Here is a 23,000-nt window from a genome sequence, read left to right as displayed (position 1 = left end):
CAGACATGACTAAACAGCCAAGAAGCAATCTGATGGGAGAAAGGGATTACACAATCAATCATCCAGGAAGCAACCTAATGGGGAGAAAGGGATTATACCTGGAAAGAATAGAGTTATATGTAGCTGGGACTACTGAGATACCCCCTGGAGAGGTGAAAACTGTTCCTCTCCAACCTATGGATCCCTTGCCTCCAGGCACAGTAGGCTTGACCATTTCACCTTCTAAAAGTGACACAAAACAGTGTCCATCCATACACTAATGTGAGAAACTGGGAAATGTGTAAATAATATCCCAGTCACTAATACAGGTAGACAATGTGTGACTTTATCAACCGGGAGAAGTAGTCAGTTTTACTGATACAGACTCCTAATAAGCAATCTGGTGATAGTTGCCCAGATTCTAATTCCCAGCAACAGAATCCAGGAATATTCTAGGATAGCAGCCGTGACAGCTGACCATCCTATGCTCACTATCTAAATGGCATACCATTAGAAGGATTGGTAGACACAGGTTCAGATCATACAATCTGTATCAACTGGCCCAGTCACCGGCCAAAGATTAAGGCAGACACCTACATGTCTGGTGTAGGAGCATCAATAGCAGCTGAAGTTAGTGCTACCACTTTGAGATGGACTTTTGAAGGCAAGACAGGAGTTTTTGACTCCTTTTATAGTTGAAAAAATCCCCATCAGTCTGTGGGGAAGAGACATTTTACAATTAGGACTACAAATGTGTACTTCAATTTTTTAGGCAGGGCTGCTGTTGAAGGTCTACCTGCACTTTCACTTATTTCTATTCAGTGGACAACTGATACACCAGTGTGGATAGAAGAGTGTCCCTTAACTAGTGATAAAATTCAGGCCTTATTAGATATAGTACAGGAGCAACTTGACCAAGGATATTTACAACCTTCTCTAAGTCCTTGGAATTTGTCGTAAGAAAGAAATCTGGAAAATGGATGACATTGATTTAAGAAAAGTAAATAAACAGATGGAAACTATGGAAACTCTTCAGCCTGAACTTCCATCTCCTACGCAGGGAATGGCCTCTTTGGATTATAGACATTAAGGATTGTTTCTATTCTATCCCTCTAGATAAGGAGCATATGAAAAGATTTGCCTTTTCAGTGACCAGCGTTAACTTAGCTGAGCCTTATAAAAGTGTTTTCCCACAAGGAATGAAAAATAGCCCTACTATGTGTCAAATGTATGTTGCTGCTACTCTTACTTCTAAGAAAAGCATTTCCAAAAGTAATGTTATTACATTACATGGATGATATATTGGGATGTGCATCTGAGGAGCAAATGTTAGAAGCATGTCTATAAAAAGACCATAGAAACACTAAGGAACTACAAACTGCATATTGATCCAGAAAAAATTCAAAGACATGCTCCTTTTCAATATTTAGGATATGAAGTATAATCTAAGGTGCTTACAGTACAAAAATGTTCCTTAAGAACAGAGATGCTAAATACCTTAAATGACTTTCAGAAATTGATAGGAGATATCCAATGGATGCGTCCAGTGTTAGGCTTGAACACCTATCAATTGCAAGCAAGGGGACACAGTGCTTTAAACTCACCACACCAGCTTACAAAAGAAGCTCAAGAGGCTTTGAGAGAAGTTGAACTGGCTTTGTCCAATGTGGTTGAAAGCGTCACTCAAACACCCTTGGAAATATCAGTTTTTGCTACAAGAGAGGCACCCACAGCAGTCCTTCATCAAGGAGACAGTGTGATAGAGTGGATGAACCTCCCAGCACAACCAGACCAAAGCCTTACTCCTTATCTTGTGGCTAGAATTTTATTATTAAAGGCCATTAAGTGAGCAGTACAATTATCTGTGATAAGAGCTGACAAGATATACAATTTTTATACTAATGCACAAATTAATGTATGCTGTGAAAATATCCCAGAGTGGGAAATTTTATTGACCACAGCTCCAAATTTTATACACGGGTCTCCATTAAAGATAACCTGACTATTGGCAATCGATTTTTTGAAGAAAAGGTTTCTAATGTTCCTCTTAAGGGCCAACTATCTTTATAGATGCATCCAAACAATATTTGTGCTATATACTCTCATGACTTAACTATAAAGAGAGTAGTCAGAACTCCTTTTCAATCCAGTCATCACAATGAATTGTATTCAATCATTCTAGCTCTTGCTTATTATCCAGGAGATATAAATATAATATCTGATTTGGCCTATCCAATTAGGTGTGGTACAAAGAACTGACACAGCCCAAATAAAATTTGTAGCTTCCAATATATATCAACTCTTTAAGGAACTTCCAAGAGCAAGTGAGAAAGCATCCAGGTAAGATTTATATCTTGCATGTCCACTCTCATAGTGGATTTTCAGGTTCTATTTGTGATGGTAATTCAAAAGCAGATAGCCTTCTAACCATGTTGGCCAATACTCCTTTATTTCAAGAAACCCATGAATCTCATTCTAAATACCATCAGGCAGCTTGAACATTATGTTTACAATTTGTAATAACAAGAGAAGAAGCTAGGAGCATAGTAAAAGCCTGTAGAGCTTGCCTTCCTTTCCATGCTCCTACGTTCCCTCCAGGAAAGAGTCCTCGTGGTTTGAGACCCAATGAAATTTGGCAAATGGATGGAACCCAATATAAATCTTTTGTTCATCTGTCTTTTATCCATGTTGTAGTAGACACATTTTCAGGATTCACTTTTGCAATGCCAGCAGCAAAAGAGACACTGAATTCCTTATACAAGCATTTGCAATTATGGGTGTGCCACAAGTAATAAAACCAGATAATGGAACTGCATATACTTCTAAACATTTTGCACACCTTTGTGCACAGTATAAGATTTTACACACCACTGGCATACTTTTTAATCCTCAAGGACAGGCAATAGTAGAGAGGAGAAACAGACATCATAACACTCCTCCAATAACAAAAGAAAGGGGGAACCACGGATAACCCTAGAGAACTTTTAAATCTAACTCTTTATACTATTAACTTCTTGATTTTTGACAAAGATGCACTGGCTCTGGCAGACAGGTTTTATAACCCACTGGAAGGGCAGTGTCCAGTGCGAGCAGCTCCACTCTCTTTAGCCAGGTGACATGGAGAGATCCAGAAAGTGATGAATGGAAGGGACCAGATAGGTTAACTGCTTGGGGGAGAGGGTTTGCTTGTATTTCTACAGATGGAGAAGGAATCAGATGGGTACCAATGAGCTGTATTTGCCTTGTCCATTGGAGTGAGACAGAGCAGACCCTTGAAACAAAGGAGAAAACCCAAGAAGCATCGGGTGATTCCATCATTGACTGTGCCCACCATTGAAAGAGCATTGAATCATGGGCATCAAAAATTGTTGGACTTCAAAATCCTCAGGAATCATGGGGTTCTCTGAGACATGAGGAGACTGTTGTACTATTTCAAAATCTGCAGGAATCATTGGATTCCCTACACATAAATTAAAAACAAAACAAAACAAAACAAAAAAAAAAAAAAAAACTGTTGCAGGACTTCAAAAACTTGTGGAGATCATTGGATTCCCTGACACATGAAGTAATGGACAATAGATTGGTTTTGGACTATCTCTTGGCTGCTGAAGAAAGTGTATGTGTGATTGTTATTTACATGCCCTCCTTCTAGGACTTCTGGAAATCTTTTACAAGACCCTGTTGATTTATATTGTTTGTTATATCACTACTTGCATGTACAATTCATGTTGGTTACACCACATTGAGCCTACACTGGCTGTGGGGAGAGTAATCACTAATAGCCTGTGCTTTATTTCTAGGTGTTTGTGTAATACCTCCCATGCTGATGGTTTTGTGCATGCCTGTTTCTAGTAAGACCCTTCAGCCCAGAAATCTGCTAACAATATCTGGCTTGACTCCCCATTTCCCTTTGTGTTTTTCATCTCTCTTCCTGAGAAGTCGGGGATGGCGTGACCACCTGTGTTCTAAAACAAAAGAAATGGGAGATGTAAAGGGCTTAAACTAAAAGGTGTGCTTGAATCAGACAACCAAGCACTTAAGGCTAATTACCTATTTGAAAATGACTTTATTAGCATATATTTGGGAAAATGGCCCTTACCACTGTCTGCTGCTGGCTCAATGTTTGGTGTATACAGAAGGATTAGAGGGTGGGGAGAGAAAAGCCAGACTCACTTGCTGGCAGGACAAAGAAGAGAAAGGTGGAGATTCTGGACTCCAGAATCAAGAAGAAAACTTTGGCAAAACTCCTGACAGTTTGCCTGCTTCTTTCATTTCTCCCCCTAAAGACCAAAGACTTTTACTTACCCTGACTCTGGCTGATCCTGAGGTCTCCAGGGAGCTAACCCGGACTTAACAGTTTTTCTTTTGTTTCTTTCTATTAATAAAAAATTATTACAATCTGAGAATTTTATCTAAAGGATTTTTAATCTTTTCTCCTTTTAATAAGTACATTGGGAAGGGGAAAGGTATAACAATATATGTGGTCATTGTTTGTGAGGAATGGGATGGGATTGAGAAATATCTAGTACTTTTAAAAAAGAATGTCCTGATGAAAACTCTGGTGAAGTCAATAAATATTCACACCCAAATAATTGCATTGTCTTTATTTCAGAAATCCATTGAAAAAGTAAACATCAGAAATATAATTTGTAGATTTAAAAACACTAAAATCATGGTCAGATTACAATTTTAAGGTCATTTTTAAAAACTGAAAGTGCAAGTCATCTTTTCATTCACAGATATGAAGTAGGATCACTGAGGTCACAATTCTGGATATGTACATGAGATTTTATTCCACGATAAACTTGTTGCATGGGCAACAGAATTCCAAGTTTCTCTCCTTTCTTGATAGAACCCTTATATTTCTTGGGGTGAACGTAGAATATTTTTACACAATTAGCTAAAAAAAAAAGGGACAAATATAAAATTATTCATTCTTTCTATTATCGCTCATCTGAGTTCTGTTCCTAAATTGAAATTAAGGAGTCTTTTGGATTTATCTGAATCTCCTTTCAATGGAATGTTTAGGAAGAAGATATCTGTTTAATTAAAGAATTACTTTATCTGATTATTTGAGGTTAAACCAAAAAACTCTGTTAGTTTGAAACTTTGTTCTTAAGACTTTTTAAAATGAATTAGTGTGTATTTGGCTACCAAGGAAAATAATACACTGAAATTGGAATGCATCAGTATCATCGTTCTGAATGTTATTTTTTATTGTGCTTATGGTAGTTGTACATATTCAGAGAATAGTAGAGGAGACTGGGCTGATTATAATTACACTATGACTGTCCCATGACCTTATGGAGGGGAATTTCTGAAAGCTAATGGAAAATGGGAGAAGTGCCATAAGATTAAATAAGGGCAAATGTTGCTATGACTTTCAAAAAAGAAAAAAGTCTAATAATACAAATTATAAGCAAATGAGCTTGCTTTAGGCTCCTAAAAATATTTTTAGGACTATTTTTTTACAAGATTGGTTAGTGAACATCTAGTAAGCTATTGGAATATGAATTCAGAAGTCAGGGATTCCTAGAGTGGAATCTAATTCTCATTAATAGAACCAGAACTCTAATAGTATCTATATTTCAGGGGAAATAGGACCAAACATGGCCTTATCAATATATCCAAGAGTATGAGAGGGATCAAAGTCTGGCCAAAGCACAAAGTCATGGATCAGTTACTAAGTTTAGAAATAGTAATAAACAAAAGAATACATTGAATATTATGAAGAAATATTATACATCAAGAGAAAACTAAGATATAAACACACAAGAAAACAATTGTGCAAAAAGTATAAGGAATGTCTCAGGGGAAATGCCTGAATAAACAGGAGCTCCAAGAAGGGTTATTAAGCAAAAGATTAAAGTGAAACAAGATTAGTAGAGAAAAAAGTGGGGGAAAGTAGAACTTTTTTTAGAAAAAAGTTCTAAATAACTTAGAACACAAGGTGGAAAACTGTCCTCTAAGTAATAGATTCCCTGAAAATACTGGGAAAATGGGGCAAATGGAACTCCAAAAGGCAATAAGAAAAAATAGTTTCTATTTATTTATAATTGTAAATTCATAATTAAAAATCTTCAAAAGATGAAAGGGAGATAATTGAAGAGGTAAATTCATAGAAGACATGAAATCAAAGCTCTAGATACAATGGAGGGAATTTTGAAGGAAAAAGGTGGTTATTAAGTGATGGTGCAAAAGGAAGGTTTGAAAGTAGTAGTAAGGAACAAGAAGTATGTCACCTTCTGGTACCTAGTTAATGATTCATTTTTAATATTTTGTAAAAGTGATTGCTCATTGCATTTTTCACAAATCTTCAGTCATGGTTATTTTCTTCCACAATATTGTAATTATTGTGGGATGAGAAGTGGAGAAGGGGCAACATAGACTAGAGTGTAATAAACAGTACTGATTAGAGAGGATGATGAGAGGTGTGGTGTCTGCAGAAGGAAGTTCAGTTTCAGTGAGCACAACATCATTAAAGGAAAGAAAAAGGTCCAACATAAAAGGAAATTTGTTAAATATTATTAATAGTAATTAGAGAGGATGATGAGAGGTGTAGGGTAGCACAGCTATCAGTATTCTATCTTTGCAAGTAATTAATTGACTGCTTGGTACAATTTTCTAAACTTAACAACCTGCATGAAATAAATATAATCATAGATTCTAATACCAGGCAGCCTCTATTAAAAGACTTCTGGTGAAGAGGAACTCTATTTTGGGTCAATATTAGTGAATTTCTTTTTATGGAATTAAAACCTGCCATTCTTTAATTTATGCTCTTTGATGCTAGTTTTGTCTATTAGAGGAAAACAAAGCAAATTTATATTTTCTTCCAGGAATATTCATAAATACCTAAAGGAAAATAATATTCAAGGTCTTTGCTATGTTAGAACCATAGCCCCAACTTCCCCCCTCAAAAAAAAAAAAAAAAAAAAAAAAAAAAAAAAACTGGATTTGGGAAACTGGCTTTGAAAAAGCCCTAAACCTTTTTGCACTCCTAAAAAGACGCTAGTCTCCTTCTCGGTCAGAATCCTCCTGCATAAGAAAAGCAATGGAAATCTTATACAAGACTGCCATCTCCCAGCCCTTTTCTTTGATAAATATATCAGTTGCAAAAATGTCAGATAAGGAAGCAGACTAATTTGTTTTCTGATCTCTGTCAACCCCTATAAAAATCCCTATGTCTTTTTGTTCAGGATCAAAGATGCTAATCCTTGTATGGTCAAGTTGACTTAATAAATTCTCAGATTAAAAATTAATATTTCTCAACTCATCTCTATATTTTGGCACAATACCTATAGTTTACTTACCTCCTCCTCTTATCTCAACACCATCATTAATAGCCTTATCTTTTTTATAAGGTTTTGCCTGCCTCACAATTACTCCATCAAAAGGGCATACACATCTGATCCATCTGTGCACTCCACATCCACCCCTTTGTGTTTCCTTGCACCTCTAGAATAGAGAAAAGAAGACATGGTTAATGGTTCAATGACACCAATGAAAACTCAGACTATCATTATTTAGCCAATTGACCAGCTTATCTCAAGAGAAGATACTGTTCTTCTGACTTTACATCCTGGATCTTCTTCCTCTTTCCTAATAATCTGAGACTACTTTGTAATTGGTGATAGCTACTATATAGAAGAAGGGTAAAGACTAATGTGAATATGTGTGGGTGTGTGGGTGTCTATCTAGAAATATTATCTCCTAAGATCTCTCAGGGATTATAAAGGTTTTGGTGACAGTGGATCATTGAGACTTCAGTTTAATGGGAAATGTGTGTGGACATATATTTTCTGGAAATTGGGAGTTCTATTTTCCTTTTCTGTTAGAGTTTTCCCTTGAGATTTTTACACACTATTGAGATGGAAAAGGAGGGAGGGAAAATGACATATCTCTAGGGGATATAGTTAAGTGTGTTGACCACAAGCAGAGGAATTCAAAGTGTGAACTGAAATTTCTTTTGTGGAGCAACTGTGGAAAAATTATAATGTTTTTAATTAACTGGAATACCAATAATTGGAAAACCAATTCAGAAACCATTAAAATTTTGTGTAAGGAATAAATAAAATTCAAAGAAAGAGCTAAAGAACTAGATTAAGAATAAAGCAGATGAATCTCAGTGATAACATTTTGTTTCTTTTATTTTGATTATTTGAAGGCTTTGTTTTTTTTTTTTTTGCTTACTTTCTGATTTTTAAATTTGATTCATAATGTGAGGTCACCATGTAAATGAAATTTTATTGTATTGTAGATAAATATGAGGGAGTTCTTATTTTCTAAAGCTTACATTCTAGTAGGGAATAGGAGGGATATAACATCCATAAGTAAATATAAGATAGTTATAAAACAGATCCATAATAAATTTAGTATCATTATCAAATAACCATCAAGTGATTAGATGGAAAACACTAACCATGAGGAATTTCTTGAAAAGCTTCATGAAGCAGAACTAAGGTTTCCAAGCTGTTCATCTTACATTTTTCATGCCCATAATAGAAAGTTATGAAGTTATTAAAACTTAATTTTACTATCATTGTGACTCTGAATAAACTAATTAACCTGTGTGTGTCCTAGGCAGCTTCTCGGTAACTTGGCCTCTGAGTCAGAGAAATGTTCATCTGCCTCAGTAGAGAAAATTATCATACCAAATATTTTACCCTGGAAAAAACCCACAAATTATTTATCCCCAGGAGTAAACAATTCTGATATAGGGGCATCATTTATCACTGGTGCTATAGCCTACAATATTCTACTATGCACTAAAAAAGACAAATGCATGATAAACAAGTTTCAACTCAAACATTTCTCTGCACTATCTTCTCCATCTTTCTTCCCCCTTTTACCTGGCCAGTTGGATATTTTGGAATCCATCTGTGAATTGTTTCTTGCAATATATCTCAGGAAAAATAATTTAACTGATTATATTTAAGTCTTAGAGTTTTGTTTATTCACAGTCTGTAACTTCATAAGTACTGGGAAACTTTTGCATTGTACAGTATTAGAAATTTAGGTCAGACTGTGTATGTGAGAGGTTTTTCTGACTGTAAGGACAACTCCCCACTACACTATGCTAACTCTCTTATTATCCCATTACTTTGCCACAACAGGATAAATAAGACAGTCTGGAGGAAGATGGAGGACAACATGAGGAGCAAGCTTGGACTTGAAACTCTTAGCATAAGTTAAACTGACCATACCTAGAAGCACCATACTTTCCAGAGCCAAAATCATCATGGTCTCTGATAGTATTTTTATTTTTTCCAGCGCATATCGTAGCCCATGGTCCTGACAATACTAAAAAAAAAAAAAAAAAAAAAAAAAAGGCAAAATTAATGTTATTTTTCTTTACCTAGGATACAAAATTCTTAAAATTGTAACCCTGATTAGTTATTTATTTACCTAGTTATGCCCTGATTATGATTAAAATTTAAAATTTTCTATGACACAAAATTTTCTACTATTTAATGGCAGATTGTTGATTTGTTAGTATTTTTGTTAAGAATTTTTAACAGTACTGTGACATTATAATCAATTTAATTTTAATTGCAATATACAAGTATCTTTCAAAAAATGCTATTCAATAAAAATATCCATAATGAGAATAATAATTCTAAAATATTAGGCTAGCTTTAAAACATTACTTTGCTATTATATCTTAAGATAAATGGATGTGAATATGCAAAGTTTGAATTGAGATAAAGGGAATGTCCTGGATAAGCAAAAAAATTTCAACAGCAAAGCAAACAAAGGGTGGAAATCAAGCTACCTCAGGATGTAGTAATATTCTGTTAACAAAAGCGATATAAAAATTATAAAATATTGCAATATGGGGAGCACATATCTATTGATAAGTTTTACAAAAGTTGATCCCTGGAATCTGGATCTTATTAGCATACAGTATATTTGAAATGTCCTAGTTAACTTCTACAAAAAAAAAAAAAAAAGATCATTAAATTCTATTTTCCCTTAAAATGATAATTGTTCTTAGTGGCTATACATACATATATATACATATGCATATGTATATACACACATATATGTGCAGTTATATATATATGCATGTACTCATATGTTGAATTTCATAAAAAATCAAATTTCACAATACAAATCATAGAACAAACTAAATTAATAAGTGAGATATATCTTTGACCAAAATGTAACTTGTAAAAGCTAGCTTTTAATTGTAGGACAAAGTGTAGATAAAAGGATATTTTACATTTACTGATTTTTTTCTTTTCATCTGTTAAGTTAACTTTAATCTTTGATCTCAAAACACATTAGTCTGATTAAGCATTTTTCCAAAGCAAATAGAAAATGCTAGGGAACACAGTGTTTCCTGAAAGAAAATAAAAAAAATTCTTGGTTTAGTAAATTCAAGATTAAAATTAAAGTGATTTTCTAATTTTCCATACTACCTTATATTTCTTTCCTTATCAAATTAGGCTGCAAATAAAATTCATTTAGCACTACACTAACTTACTAGCACTTACACAGCACTATTTTGGTTGTCTTTTTGACTTTTAAATTTTCCCTTAAAATTAGTTTGAAAACATTAATGAAGCTATTGAAGTTTTCATTTTGACTTACCCACTGAAATCAAGGCAACTAAAATGAGTACTCTGATGAGAAACATTTGGTCACGTTTTCTCCAAAGGTACAGATGTTTAGAGTTGTTAGAATTTCTTGGTCAGTCTCTCAGTTATATCTGATGAAGTTTAAGTATGAGCCACGTTAGTCTCAGAAATACAGTTGTCTTTTGTTTTAAGGACTAATTTAATGAGAAAGATGTAGGAAGTGTCTGAAAAAGAATTAAGAGGAACAAAGAATGTATTAAAGAGAATTGGCAGAGTTATGGAGAGAAAGTGAAATCTTTCCGGACAAAAGTGGCTATGTTATTTTTTTTGTTGGGCTCAAAAAGAGCATGAGGAAAATTTAATGATGTATGAAATTAAACAAAAGAATACTGACTAAAAAGAAGGAACTGAAAAAAATAAGTTAGACGAACTTGAATAAGGAATAAGGAATAAGGAAATATATTCATGGAACATGTATGTTTTACTTACGACTATAGGAATTTTCCCCCTTGCTTGTCATAGCATTTTCTTAATAACCTATGATAATCTCATATGTCTTAAAGTTTTAATCGTTGTTATCTTCCAAAGTCATATTCTACCATGCATTGTATTTGAAAATAAAGAACAATTATAGATGAAATACAATTAGTAGCTGAGTTAATTATCCTAGAAAAAGAAACCAACCAAAAGAATATTGAACTTTGCCTTTATTAAGAACAAAAGCAGAAAAGAAAATCAGTGATATTTGAAAGAAATCTGGAAAAGTAAATAAAATAAACAATGAGCTATAATTCTGAGGGTAAGCAGAGTTATATAAAATTAAATTTAGAATAGGAAAATTGTACTTATTTTTACCTATTATAAAAGGAGATAGGGTGTGAATCAACCTATTTTGATACATTGAAATATTATTTTGAGCTGCCTCATCACCCATGCTTCACAGATGAAGGTTCTAGGTTCTATCATCTGTCACTTTTCTTCCATGATTCAAAAATATCTAAGAATTCAGGAACAGTTCATATCTCCAACAATAGTATATTACTTTGGCTTTTCTAATATTGACCTTCTTTTTGCCCAGTTCTGCCAATGTGCAATATTAGAATTGTTTTGATTTGTACTTTGACTGAATTTGAGCAAATTTTAATGATCATTTAGAAAACTAAGGATATCAAGACATAGAGTTATATTCCAAGCCTGGGAGAAAAATCTGTATAAAGAAGATGGAAGACTAAATCTGGTAGACATCAAGTGGGCCAGAATATTGTGTGATACATCCCTCTGATAATGTGAAATAATTCTAAAAAGAGAGCTTGGAATCAGATTGTGAGAGGCTATAGATGCCAAACTGATGAGTTAATATCTTATCCTCAAGGTACCAGGGGATTACCCTATCTTGTTCCTTCTCCTCTCCTTCACTAAAGTTCTAGAAATGGGAATCTCTACCTGGTCTTTTTCTCTCAACTTGCTCCTTCTTTAATTCTTTGATATTTTGTCTCTCCATCGATCCATTAAACCTGCTCTTTCTAAAGTATTCTAAAGTATTCAATGACTATCTTACCTGTACCATATAATTAATTTTTCTTGATCTTGATGCATTTAATTCCTAGACAGTATTTAACACTACTGACTACACTTTCCTTTATTATTTTAAAAAATGCTTTATTAAAATATTAACTCTAAACATTAATACATTTTTACTTCCAGCCAAGATGGTAGAGAGGATGCACACATCTGCTTAAGCTCCTCATTTTCTTTCAGAATTTATTTCATGACAAGCCTCGGAATTAATGCTTGACCAGAAAAAAACGCACAAATAATTACCAACAGAAGACATCTTTGAAATTCACCAGAAAAAGTCTGTTTTTGCTCAGGGGTGGGGACGAACATATTGGGCACAGGCTGAGGACAAGCAGCGAGAGCAAGGCAGGCAGCTCACATTGGAAAAACTGGAGTGGGGAGGGGTGCGATCTCTGCCATTTCTGCAGAAGGTCCTTTACCACAGTATGGATATTCTGTCTTGGCAGCAAGCCAGGATCAGCAGAGAAGCTGTAATCACAGGAGGTAAAGAATAAAACCCTGAAAAGCTAGAGTCTCTCAGGATCTGGCCACCCCTACTTGGAGTGTCTCAGCATGCTATTAGAGCCTCAGAGTCTCAGAGTACAGATGCAGTGCAGACAATGCTGTCCTGCTAGTCGTGCCTCACTGCTGTCTCCCACAGTCTGTAGAGAAAGCCCAGTAACACAATCCAACCCCATCCCCCCCCAAAGCAGACCATTTGTTTTCTTCTCTGACAAAATGAACAAAAAATTTAGAAGGACTCTAACTATTGATACCTTCTATATGTATAAGGAACAGACTTTAAATCCTGAGGAAACTAAAAACAAACCATGTCCAGATGAATCCCCAAAGCGGAATATGATCTGTTCCTCAATACACAAAACAGTCATAGAAGAAATCAAAAAGGCTCTCACAAGAGAACTGGAAGAGAAATGAGAAAAGGAAAGGGAAGCTTGGCAAGAGAGTCTAGAGAAGTCATCCCACTCATTTAAAGACAGAGTGGATAAAGAAATCAAATACTTGAAAAACAAAAATAGTGAATTGGAAAAGGTAAACAACTCTAAGGAAAACAGAATTAGTGAGTTGGGAAAAGAAAATAGCTCTCTAAAAAATAAAATTGGCAAAATGGAAAAAAAATCCATAGAACAAAGCAACACCTTAAAAACTCAATTGGACAATTACAAAAAGATATAAAAAAACTAAGTGAAGAAAATACATCATTGAAAATCAGAATAGAACAAATGGAATTGAATGACTCAAGGAGACACCAAGAATCAGTCAAGCAAAATGAAAAAAAAAATGAAACAATGGAAAAAAATGTCAAGTACCTTCTTGGGAAGACGATAGACCTGGAAAATAGATCCAGAAGAGACAATCTGAAAATAATTGGACTCCCTGAAAAATATGATGAAAAAAAGAGCCTGAACACTATTTTCCAGGAAATTATCAAAGAGAATTGCCCAGATGTTTTAGAAACAGAAGGTAAAATAGACATTGAAAAAATTCATCAACACCTACTGAAAGGGACCCTAAAATCAAAACACCAAGAAATATAATGGCCAAGTTCAAGAACCATCAAATGAAGGAAAAAATATTGCAAGCTACTACAAAAAAAAAACAATTCAAATGTGGAGGAGCCACCATAAGGATTACCCAGGATCTAGCAGCGTCCACATTAAAGTATCGAAGGGCCTGGAATATGATATTCTGTGTTCGGATTACAAGGTGAAAACTCAGGTTATCTGGGCAATTCTATAACTCAGAATTCACACCTTTAGTTCCAGGCTTTAGGGGGAGTTTACACCTTTGAACTTCTGAGGAGGAATTTACATATTTAAAGGAGTTTACAACTTTAAAAGGAGTTCTGGAAAGGAGCTTACACAACCTTTAAGAGGAGCAAGTTCATTGGTTGAAGAATTTCCCCAATCCCCATTGAGTTCTCACTACAATCTCTGTGAAGATAAAAGAGGCCAGCATTGGGTCTGGAGAGTAGTCTAGTCTGGGACAGAGTTGGGACAGCAGGCTGGAAGGAGAGTAGTCTGGAAGGAAAAGAGCTGGAGGAGATTCAGAGCTCCCAAGAAACCTGCATCAAGAGAAAAGGATTCACAGAGAAAAGAAATCTCCTCCCAGAGAAGGATTCTAATAGAAGAGACGACAGGACTTTACATTTTGGCGCCCAACGTGGGGCAAGGACTTTTGCTTATCCTGACAAGGACTTATTCTGAGCCCTTCAGAGGAGCTAGCCCGGACCTTCACAATTCTGAAAGGCTAAGTAACTTGATATACAGCCAAGAATAACTTACCCAGCAAAAATGAGCATCTTTTTCCAGGGAAGAAGATGGGCATTCAACAAAATGAAGGAATCCCATCTATTCTTGATGAAAAAATCAGATTTAAACAAAAGTTTGATCTCCAAATACAGAACTCAAGAGATTTTTAAAAAAGTAAAAAGAAATCTTGAGAACTATATTTCTGCCATAAAGATATATAAAGAACCTATGTACAATTTGTTCTAGAAACTAGAGGTGGAATGGAAATTGTACCAGAAAAAAAGGAGTAAAGTGGTGGTACTGCATCTCATGAAGAGGCAAAGGTAATCTATTATATCTGAGAGAAAGAATGGTGGGGGATGAAAATAGTGTGTATCATATTCTCATTAGAATTGGCTTAAAGAGAAAAATATAGACTCCTTCCACTTCATTGAAAAGTGTGAGGGCAAAAGTGAAAAGGGAAGGTGTAAGCTAAGTGGAAGGGAATACAGAAATTGTGAGGAAAAGGGATAAAATAGAGGGAGGAACTCGAAGGTGGGGGAAGGATACTAAAAAGGGAGGGCGGTGAGAAGCAAGTGGTGCTCACAAGTTTCATACTTGGGAGAGGGGTAAGGGGGAAGGAAATGAGAAAAGCATAAGCAGGGGTTAACATGATGGCAAGCAATACAGAATTAGTCATTTTAATCGTAAATGTGAATGGAGTAAACTCCCCGATAAAGAGGAAGTGGTTAGCAGACTGGATTAAAAACCAGAATCCTACAATATGTTGTTTACAGGAAACACACCTGAAACAGGATGATACATACAGAATAAAGGTAAAAGGTTGGAGCATAATCTACTATGCTTCTGGTGAACTCAAAAAAGAAGGGGTAGCCATTCTCATCTCAGATCAAGCAAAAGCAAAAACTGATCTAATTAAAGGAGATAAGGAAAGGCACTATATTTTTGCTAAACGGTAGCATAGATAATGAAGCAATATCAATATTAAACATATATGCACTAAGTGGTGTAGCTTCTAAATTCTTAAAAGACAAATCAATAGAGCTGCAAGAAGAAACAGACAGCAAAACTATAATAGTGGGAGATCTCAACCTTGCACTCTCAGAATTATATAAATCAAACCACAAAATAAATAAGAAAGAAATCAAAGAGGTAAATAGAATACTAGAAAAGTTTGATATGATAGATCTTTGGAGAAAATTAAATGGAAACATAAAGAAGTACACTTTCTTCTCAGCAGTTCACAGAAACCATACAAAAAATGACCATACATTAGGACATAAAAGCCTCAAAATCAAATATAGTAAAGCAGAAATAGTAAATGCATCCTTTTCAGACCATGATGCAATGAAAATTATATTCAATAAAAAGGCAGGGGAAAATAGACCAAAAAATAATTGGAAACTAAATAATCTTATACTAAAGAATGATTTGAGTAAAACAAAAATCATAGACATAATAACTTCACCCAAGAAAATGACAATAATGAGACATCATACCAAAATGTGTGGGATACAGCCAAAGCAGTAATAAGGGAAAATTTTATATCTCTAGAGGCCTACTTGCATAGAATAGAGAAAGAGAAGGTCTTACAGCTTACAATTAAAAAGGCTAGAAAAGAAAACAAATTAAAAACCCCCAGACAAACACGAAACTTGAAATTCTAAAAATAAAAGGAGAGATTAATAAAAATGAAAGTAAAAAACTATTGAATTAATTAATAAAACTAAGAGTTGGTTCTATGAAAAAACCAGCAAAATAGACAAGCTCTTAGTAAATCTGATTTAAAAAAGGAAAGAGGAAAATCAAATTGTTAGTCTTAAAAATGAAAAGGGAGAACTAGCCACTAATGAAGAGGAAATTAGAACAATAATTAGGAGTTACTTTGCCCAGCTTTATGCCAATAAATTTGATAACTTAAATGAAATGGAAGAATACCTTCAAAAATATACCTTGCCCAGATTAACAGAGGAAGAAGTAAATAGTCTAAATAGTCCCATTTCAGAAAAAGAAATAGAACAAGCTATTAACCAACTTTCTAAGAAAAAATCCCCAGGACCAGATGGATTTATATGTGAATTCTACCAAACATTTAAAGAACAATTAACTCCAATGCTACATAAACTATTTGAAAAGATAGGGATTGAAGGAGTCCTACCAAATTCCTTTTATGACACAGACATGGTACTGATACCTAAACCAGGTAGGCTGAAAACAGAGAATGAAAATTATAGACCAATCTCCCTAATGAATATTGATGCTAAAATCTTAAATAAAATATTAGCAAAAAGACTACAGAAAATCATCCCCAGGATAATACACTATGACCAAGTGGGAATTATACCAGGAATGCAGGGCTGGTTCAATATTAGGAAAACTATTAGCATAATCAACTATAGCAATAACCAAATTAACAAAAACCATATGATCATCTCAATAGATGCAAAAGAAGCATTTGACAAAATCCAACATCCATTCCTACTAAAAACACTTGAGAATATAGGAATAAATGGATTATTACTTAAAATAATTAGGAGCATATATTTAAAACTGTCAGTAAACACCATATCTAATGGTGATAAACTGGAACCTTTCCCAGTAAGATCAGGAGTGAAACAAGGTTGCCCACTATCTCCATTACTATTCAATATTGTATTAGAAATGCTAACCTTGGCAATAAGAGTAGAGAAAGAGATTAAAGGAATTAGAGTAGATAATGAGGAAACCAAACTATCACTCTTTGCAGATGATTTGATGGCATACTTAGAGAATCCCAAAGATTATGCTAAAAAGCTATTAGAAATAATTTATAACTTTAGCAAAGTTGCAGGATACAAACAAAATAAATCCACATAAATCATCAGCATTTTTATACATTACCAATAAAATCCAACAGAAACAGAGACAAAGAGAAATTCCATTCAAAATAACAGTCGATAGTATAAAATATTTGGGAATCTATCTACCAAAGGAAAGTCAGGAATTATATGAGCAAAATTACAAAACACTTGCCTCAAAAATGAAGTCAGATTTAAATAATTGGAAAAATAGTAAGTGCTCTTGGATAGGTTGAGCAAATATAATAAAGATGACAATACTCCCTAAACTAATCTATTTATTTAGTGCTATACCAATCAGACTCCCAAGAAACTATTTTAATGACCTACAAAAAATAACAACAAAATTCATATGGAAGAACAAAAGGTAGAGAATTTCAAGGGAATTAATGAAAAAAAAAATCAAATGAAGGTGTCCTAGCTGTACCTGATCTAAAACTATATTATAAAGCACCAATGTCACCAAAACCATTTGGTATTGGCTAAGAAATAGACTAGTTGATCAGTGGAATAGGTTAGGTCCAAAGGACAAAATAGTGAATAACTATAGCAACCTAGTGTTTTACAAACCCAAAGATATCAACTTTCAGGACAAGAATTCATTATTTGACAAAAACTGCTGGGAAAACTGGAAATTAGTATGGCAGAAACTAAGCATGGACCCACACTTAACACCACATACCAAGATAAGATTAAAATGGGTCCATGATTTAGGCATAAAAAAATAGATCATAAATAAATTAGAGGAACATAGGATAGTTTACCTCTCAAACTTGTGGAGGAGGAAGGAATTTGTGAACAAAGAAGAACTAGAGATCATTATTGATCACAAAATAGAAAATTTTTATTACATCAAATTAAAAAGCTTTTGTACAAACAGAACTAATGCAAACAAGATTAGAAGGGAAGTAAAAAACTGGGAAAACATTTTTATAGTTAAAGGTTCTGATAAAGGCCTCATCTCCAAAAGATATAGAGAACTGACTCTAATTTATAAGAAATCAAACCATTCTCCAATTGATAAATGGTCAAAGGATATGAACAGACAATTTTCAGATGATGAAATGGAAACTATTTCCACTCATATGAAAGAGTGTTCCAAATCACTATTGATCAGAGAAATGCAAATTAAGACATCTCTGAGACACCACTACATACCTTTCAGTATGGCTAAGATGAAAGGAAAAAAATGATGAATGTTGGAGATGATGTGGGAAAACTGGGACACTGATGCATTGTTGGTAGAGTTGTGAAAGAATCCAGCCATTCTGGAGAGCAATCTGGAATTATGTCCAAAAAGCTATGAAACAGTGCATACCCTTTTATCCAGCAGTGCTACTACTGGGCTTATATACCAAAGAAATACTAAAGAAGGGAAAGGGACCTGTATGTGCCAAAATGTTTGTGGCACCTCTTTTTGTAGTGGCTAGAAACTGGAAGATGAATGGATGTCCATCAATTGGAGAATGGTTGGGTAAATTATGGTATATGAATGTTATGGAATATTATTGTTCTGTAAGAAATGACCAGAAGAATGAATACAGAGAGGCTTGAAGAGACAACTTGGGTGAACTGATGCTGAGTGAAATGAGCAGAACCAGGAAATCATTATACACTTCAACAACAATACTGTATGAGGATGTATTCTGATGGAAGTGAATATCTTCAACCAAGAGAAGATCTAATTCAGATCCAATTGATCAATGATGGACAGAATCAGCTACACCCAGAGAAGGAACACTGGGAAATGAGTGTAAATTGTTTGCATTTTTTTTTCTTACCAGGTTATTTTTAACCTTCTGAATCCAATTCTTCCTGTGCAACAAAAAAAATGTGGTTCTGCACACATATATTGTATCTAGGATATACTATAACATATTTAGCATGTATGGGAATGCCTGACATCTAGGGAAGGGGGTGGAAGGAAGGAGGGGAAAATTCAGAACAGAAGGGAGTGGAAGGGATAATGTTGTAAAAAAATTACCCATGCATATATACTATCAAAAAAATGTTATAATTATAAAATTAATTAAAAAATAATAAATTTTAATTCCTAAAATATCTTAAAGTATCAACATATTGAAATCAGAATTCATGGTCTTTCTCTCACATACAACCTTTCTTTTAACTTCTCTGTTGCTGTCAAGGGCACCATCATATTTTCTGCAATTGGAGTTGAAAGTCATTCTCAACTCTTCTTTCTCAATAACTTTCATCTCCCATATCCAATCATTTACAATTCTGTCAATTTTACCTAACATTTCTTTTTTTTCCTCAAAAATTAGTTTTCAACATTTACCTTTGCCAAATCTTGTGCTTGAATTATTTCTCCCTCTGTTATTCCTCTTCCCCATCTCTTGAACAGCAAGCAATATAGGTTAAACATTTCAGTTCTTTTAAACATATTTCTGGCAGTTTATTTGGTGCTGATCTGGGATCCTGGTGTTATCTGGCATGTGCTGAGGCTGGTGAGATATTTTCTTATTTCCCCAGGGCTATAGTGAAGCAAGTGGTAGTCTGGCCATTGAAAGTTACCAGCAGTTGTCAGTGCCAAAGCTACCAGCTGCCTGTTTGCCTCAACACCTGATAAAGTTACTTTCTACTTGTTTTTATCAAAGCTACACTAAGGCACATAGAGTCTGGAGCTATGTTGAAACATGTGGTGCTTCTCAGAGGTGTAGTCTGTTCATTTTCCTGGCTATGCTGAGGCACATGGGAGGTACTGATGTTGACATTTGCTCTATAGTGCTGGTACTCAGGATCCACTGCTGGTTTGCTGAGGTGGGATTTGCTGCTAGCTTGCTGGGATACTTCCTGTTCTGGACTGTCCCTTTGGGAAAAGAGGACAAAAGCTGTTTAAAAAAGTAGAATTGACCAAAATAAAAAAGAGATATAAAAATCCACTGAAGAAAATAACCACTTAAAAAGTACAATTGGCCAGAATTGATTAAACAAATTCAAATGAAATGAATGAAAAAAATGGAAGAAAAAGTAAAATGTCTCATGGGAAAAACAACTTCCTTAGAACATAAATATCAGATGATATCAGAATCACTGGACTACTTATAAGCTATAACCTAGACAGGATATTTCAAGAAATTGTCAAGGAAAGTATCTTGATGTCCTGGAACCAGAAGGTATTGAAAGAATTCACCAATTCTCTTTTTTTTCTTTTTTTTTTTTTTTTTTTTGATCTAGCAAGACTCAATTTTATTTACAGTCATTGATACACATTTGCTGAGTGCCAATTCTGTGCCTAGCTCTGTGTAAAGTACTGCTATTATTCAGTCTTTCCATTGTGTCTGACTCTTTGTGATCCCATCTGGGTTTTTTTTTTTTTAATTAATTTTATAATTATACATTTTTTTGACAATATACATGCATGAGTAATTTTTTTATAACATTATCCCTTTTATTCATTTTTCCAAATTTTCCCCTCCCTCCTTCTACTCCCTCCCCTAGATGACAGGCAATCCCATACATTTTACATGTGTTACAGTATAACTTAGATACAATATATTTGTGTAAATCCAACTTTCTTGTTGCACGTTAACTATTGGATTCCGAAGATATAAGTAACCTAGGTAGATAGACAGTAGTGTTAATATTTTACATTCAATTCCCAGTGTTCCTTCTCTGGGTGTAAGTGTTTCTGTCCATCATTGATCAGCTGGAAGTGAGTTGGATCTTCTTTATGTTGAAGATATCCACTTCCATCAGAATACGTCCTCATACAGTATTGTTGTTGAAGTGTACAGTGATCTTCTGGTTCTGCTCATTTCACTCAGCATCAGTTCATGCAAGTCTCTCCAAACCTTTCTGAATTTATCCTGCTGGTCATTTCTTACAGAGCAATAATATTCCATAACCTTCATATTTCATAATTTACCCAACCATTCTAAAATTGATGGACATCCATTCATCTTCCAGTTTCTGGCCACTACGAAAAGAGCTGCCACAAACATTTTGGCACATACAGATCCCTTTCCCCTCTTTAGTATTTCTTTGGGATATAAGCCCAATAGCAGCAATGCTGCATCAAAGGGTATGCACAGTTTGATAATTTTTGGGGCATAGTTCCAAATTGCTCTCCAGAATGGAGATTCTGGATTCTTTCACAACTCCACCAACAATGTATTAATGTCCCAATTTTCCCACATTCTCTCCAACATTCATCATTATTTGTTCCTGTCATCTTAGCCAATCTGACAGGTGTGTAGTGGTATTTCAGAGTTGTCTTAATTTGCACATATTGTAGGATTTTTTTTTTAAATCCATCTGCTATCAGTTTCCATTTTATTGGAGAGTTCATCCCATTCTCATTCACAGTTTATGATTACCATCTATATATTTCCCTCTGTTTTATATTCGCTCCTGTTTGCTCTCTTTCTCCTTTCACCCTTTTCCTCTATTTCACTGAAAGACTATTTTTCCCTTTAATGTACTGTGCTTTGTTGTGCTTGGTAAGTGATTCTTTGGTCACTGATTTGTATGCATTAAAAACTTTATAAATAAAACCAATGCACTACTTCATAATCATGTCCCATTCAAAATTAACTCCCAATTCTTCTTTTTTTTTTTTTTAGGTAGGTAGGTAGTTAATCCTAATTCCTTTAACTTCTGGAAAATCATGTTCCATGACTCATCTTTTAATGTAACAGCTGCTAAATCCTTTGTAATACTGATTGCTCCTCCCCAATATTTGACTTTCTTCTTTCTGGACACTAGTAGTATTTTTTTCTTTGATCTGATAGTTCAGAAATTTGGCTATAATGTTCCTTGAAGTTTGTATTTTGGGATCTCTTTCCTGAGAATTGGTGAATTCTTAGGGACCTGTGTGTGCCAAAATGTTTGTAGCAGCTCTTTTCATAGTGGCTAGAAACTGGAAGATGAATGGATGCCCATCAATTGGAGATTGGTTGAATACTGTCTATCTACCCAGGTTACTTATACCTTTGGAATCCAATTGTTACTGTGCATTACGAAGAGAGCTGCTACAAACATTTTGGCACACACAGGTCCCTTTCCCCTCTTTGGGATATAAGCCCAGTAGTAACACTACTGGATCAAAGGGTATGCACAGTTTGATAACTTTTTGGGCATAGTTCCAGATTGCCCTCCAAAATGGCCGGATTCTTTCACAACTCCACCAACAATGTATTAGTGTCCCAGTTTTCCCACATTCTCTCCAACATTCATCATTATTTGTTCCTGTCATCTTAGCCAATCTGACAGGTGAAAACACCAAATTTCAATCTTATATTATACTAATATTATATTTTATATTATATATATATGTAATATATATACTTATACTAAATAGAACCTGTAAAGCATAACATCTCTCAGAATGCCCATTTTATCACTAATATAAGGTTTTTTTTTAATGTACATTCCATAAATCTCCTACTTCAGCCAAGTAAAACATATCAAATTTTGAACATAAAAAGCAAAACTCAAATCACTATTGATCAGAGAAATGCAAATTAAGACAACTCTGAGGTATCATTACAAACCTGTCAGATTGGCTAAGATGACAGGAACAAATAACGATGAATGTTGGAGGGGCTGTGGGAAAACTGGGACACTGATGCATTGTTGGTGGAGTTGTGAAAGAATCCAACCATTCTGGAGAGCAATCTGGAATTATGCCCAAAAAGTTATCAAAATGTGCATACCCTTTGACCCAGCCATACTACTACTAGGCTTATACCCCAAGGAACTACTAGAGAAGGGAAAGGGTCCTGTATGTGCCAAAATGTTTGTGGCAGCCC

The 23,000-nt window shown here is 34.6% G+C and overlaps 1 protein-coding gene across 1 annotated transcript in view; it reads right to left on the bottom strand.

Annotated features, from left to right (window-relative positions):
- Nucleotides 1-4,568: 4,568 nt before the first annotated feature.
- The window catches only part of LECT2 (leukocyte cell derived chemotaxin 2), a 28,313-nt gene continuing 9,881 nt past the window's right edge, over nucleotides 4,569-23,000 (bottom strand). The window contains 5 exon segments of the mRNA XM_074290871.1: nucleotides 4,569-4,879; nucleotides 7,293-7,379; nucleotides 7,382-7,437; nucleotides 9,186-9,282; nucleotides 10,576-10,786. Of these exon segments, the coding sequence (XP_074146972.1) occupies nucleotides 4,713-4,879; nucleotides 7,293-7,379; nucleotides 7,382-7,437; nucleotides 9,186-9,282; nucleotides 10,576-10,621 (453 nt within the window). The 5' untranslated portion in view covers nucleotides 10,622-10,786 and the 3' untranslated portion in view covers nucleotides 4,569-4,712.

Source organism: Sminthopsis crassicaudata, chromosome 2, assembly GCF_048593235.1.
Source record: "Sminthopsis crassicaudata isolate SCR6 chromosome 2, ASM4859323v1, whole genome shotgun sequence".
Classification (NCBI taxonomy): domain Eukaryota; kingdom Metazoa; phylum Chordata; class Mammalia; order Dasyuromorphia; family Dasyuridae; genus Sminthopsis; species Sminthopsis crassicaudata.
This window is presented reverse-complemented; position numbering and strand designations above follow the sequence as displayed.